Source organism: Priapulus caudatus, unplaced genomic scaffold (assembly GCF_000485595.1).
Source record: "Priapulus caudatus unplaced genomic scaffold, Priapulus_caudatus-5.0.1 Scaffold1062, whole genome shotgun sequence".
In the NCBI taxonomy this organism is placed as follows: domain Eukaryota; kingdom Metazoa; phylum Priapulida; class Priapulimorpha; order Priapulimorphida; family Priapulidae; genus Priapulus; species Priapulus caudatus.
Genome location: NW_014578123.1, coordinates 36,675 through 40,166, shown reverse-complemented (window position 1 = coordinate 40,166; position 3,492 = coordinate 36,675). Strand labels below are relative to the sequence as shown.

The window sequence follows — 3,492 nt, the reverse complement described above, 5'->3', positions numbered from 1 at the left end:
GTGTGTGTGTGTGTGTGTGTGTGTGCGTCTGTGCATGCACGTGCGTGCATGCGTGTGTGCGTGCGTGCACACGCATGCACCAACCTGTAGTGTCCAGCTGTCCTGCTTGCATCACCGACTCATCCACCACGACGTGTGTGCCATCGCTCAGCTGCAGCAGCCCACTGGTCAATCGATTCACCGTGTAGTCCTTCTTGGGAATGAACGCCTTCTGATTGAGATTCTGCAGGGTCAACGGAAGCAGGAACGACTGGAAGAACGAGAAACGAACCGTTAGCATCATCGATTAATATTCACATTATTATTATTATTATTAGCATCATCGATTAATATTCACATTATTATTATTATTATTAGCATCATCGATTAATATTCACATTATAATTATTATTATTATTCACCGTTTATATTATAATTATTATTTCTTCTTTGTTTTTATTTATTTTTACTGTTACTGTTATTAATGCATATTAGAGATCGATTATAGAGGGGAGGTTACTCAACACATGGCAGCAAACAACAAAGCTCCCTAGGATTTAACCACTAGGATTTAACCACGGCGAACACAGTGTTTATAGCCAGGAACAGTGTTTGCAAGAGGTCACTGCGCGTAAACTGACACTCGAACCTGCCATCGATGGAACGACTACAAAGAAACGGAAGCGAGCGTCGTTTGACATTGATTTCACCTTCGTGACGATCTCCTGCAGTAGTCCGTGAAAGTGATTCGCAAAATGCGACGGCACTCCCGCAATATTCAGACTCAGCTTTCCCATCGCCAACACGTCTTGTCTAGCGTATCTGCGGAAAGCATTCGCGAAAACACGGCGCATGAATTTACAACCATAAAACACGGTGAACTTCGAGGGACTAAGCTTAGGTGCGCCGCAAAAAACAACAACAGACAAAGCAGCAGCTTTATTTGAGGCAAGTACCAGGACGAGAACCTACGATAGACCTTCAATCATCATGGCACATAAGATCAGTCGACAAAATTCAGTCTGAAAAAGACTGAAAACTGTACAATCGACGTGACTGCTGATGATACAACGACCGCGGAATAGTTGCACATTTTTTTCTATAATTTTATTGTTTGTAACGTACGTAATAATAATTACTCGAATAAAAAAACAAAAAAATACAAGGCCCACATTAGTTAACTAGCCGGTTTCTCACTCGTTCAGTGCGAGCTTTGCGAATTGAAACTCATCTACACTCTATGTATGATATCAAGAGTGCATAATAGAGATTGCATGATAGTAATCTCTATTATGTACTCTTGATGGTATACTACTACTGCAGTATTAGTAGTTTACTACTACTGACGTATACACTTACACGGACGACACAAGGTTGCACAGCAGGTACGTGGCGGCCATCTTGTCTCCCAGCAAGGCTTCCGTCAACACGCCCAGCAGCTCCTCCCGCGTTTCCGCTAGTTGAGCCTGGATGAATCCCTCTGCAACTAATCGCGACACGGAAGACGATTTACGGGATGCTGACGATTCCTGCTTTCCCGGTGCGGGGACGGGACTCTGCCGGGTTGAGAGGAGAGATATGATTATGTAACGATCGTTAATCATTTATTATTTAACATTATTTAACGAGTTTACTATTATTTATTGTAGGGATGGCCAGCTGAAGCGCATGAAGGTTAAAGAATCCTGGAGAGCCGAACAACAGAAATTGTACAGCCAGCGGATAAAAGTCGACTGATATGCATTCCCCCGTTCGTCTTCTCGTCGTCCTGTTGGCCTGACCACACAGTTATATGTTCAGATCATCCAATCTTTTATGTCACCACTTCTGGTGTCATACGAGTTTGAGGTTCTGTACGATATAATACGTTTTTTTTGTAGGGAATATAGGCCGGCTTGTGTTTTGAAAACGAGCATTCCCAGTCCACTAGTCCAGCATTGCTGAAACTTTTCGATTTGTCAGAAACGGATACCGATCGTGTTTTATGTCCTACAGTTTTAATTACACCTCAGATGATTTTCTATCCATTGTTCTTCGTGAAACAAATGAATTCGTGTTTTTTTTTTTGCGTAGCGAGTTCAAGCTACATGATTGTACTTTAATGACACAGTTTGTAACATTTTGATTAATCGGATTGGTTTGTTGGGGAATCAGCGTTGCTAGATTTAACAATGAGATTTACAGTTACGGTGAAAACGTATGCAGTCGTCATCTACCAAAGTGACCCTCATCTCTTTCTTCCGCCAAACGCCAGAACTTTTATCACCATGCCTATCTCTATGTGTATCTCTACAGCTTTTTTATATTCTCAGCACTAGTAACATGAAGGTATCTACAGTCCAGATATGTTTGTGGTAATAATAATAGTTTTGTGGCAGAGCATACAATTTCTCAGCTACCAGTGACGGATGAAGCAGTGCACGATGTCGGTGCACCTTTAATTATCATATTCAGCGCCCGGTGGTGCATCTTTAATTATCGCATTCCTGCGCCCGGTGGTGCGGTCTACTACATGTATGTATAAGCAGCGCTGTCTAGAATATAATTATTGGTTTGTAGAGTTAATGGTTGGAGTCCCCGAGTGGACGTTGTTATGTTGCAGTTTAATAAACAACTTTCAGCAAACCATATCGTGCACATCGTATCTGTTCTGGAACGAATATATGCAAGGATCGTACGCCAAAGGTCGAGTCAACCATAATAATAACCATAGAAATAATATATAGATAGGTAGATAGTTATCTATATTATTTCTATGATAATAACCGTACTATTCGGGTCTATAGCCTATAGGTATATAATGCAGGACATTTAAAGCTCACTGCATATTATCTACTCCTGATATTATCCAGGACTTCTCCGACTTGAAAATTGATAAAATACCACTGGACCTTGCATGTATGTTTTCCACATACAAGTTCATAGTTCTAGAGAATAAATACTCGCTTTGGGCTGTCTGCGCTAATAATGCACCTTTGGGAAACACGTTTATTTTGAAGGTACTGAGCAATGAAAAATTATTACCATGCAAGTTGTAACAGATAATTACTAATGTACATTCTTGAATGCCTAGTGGCAAAGGAGGCGGAAAGACAACTTTTGCCATGTTTTCACAAAACGAGTTTGGCGATACAACCAGAAAGAAGTAAAAACGCTTTAGATCAGCAACAGTTATATTACAGTAACTTTATTAGCAAGTAATACAGTAATAACTATTTTTGCAATATAAAAATAATGTCCCCACTTCACTCTACGTGCATACGATGATTTAGGTTATAATACTAATCATGCTAATAACCTGAACAGAGGTAAAGTAATAATAGCATGAGCATATGTTTTGTATATATATACATATGCTCATGATAAATGACATTAACCATGTGTATTCACCACCGGATCATAACCACAACAGCTCACTGCTGCAGATAAGGTCTATGTCCCCCTGACCTCTGTTTGACCTGGCTCGTTTAGCTATTTCTGACTAATATATATAGGGTTAGGGTTAGGGTTAGG

General features: G+C 40.4%; 1 protein-coding gene across 1 annotated transcript in view; it reads right to left on the bottom strand.

Moving 5' to 3' along the window:
- Positions 1–3,492, bottom strand: part of LOC106815200 (mini-chromosome maintenance complex-binding protein-like) — a gene marked incomplete at its 5' end in the record, with an annotated part of 11,396 nt that overhangs the window by 3,358 nt on the left and 4,546 nt on the right. The window contains 3 exons of the mRNA XM_014819630.1: positions 85–250; positions 690–801; positions 1,339–1,535. Of these exons, the coding sequence (XP_014675116.1) occupies positions 85–250; positions 690–801; positions 1,339–1,535 (475 nt within the window). The remainder of the gene's footprint in view (positions 1–84; positions 251–689; positions 802–1,338; positions 1,536–3,492) is intronic.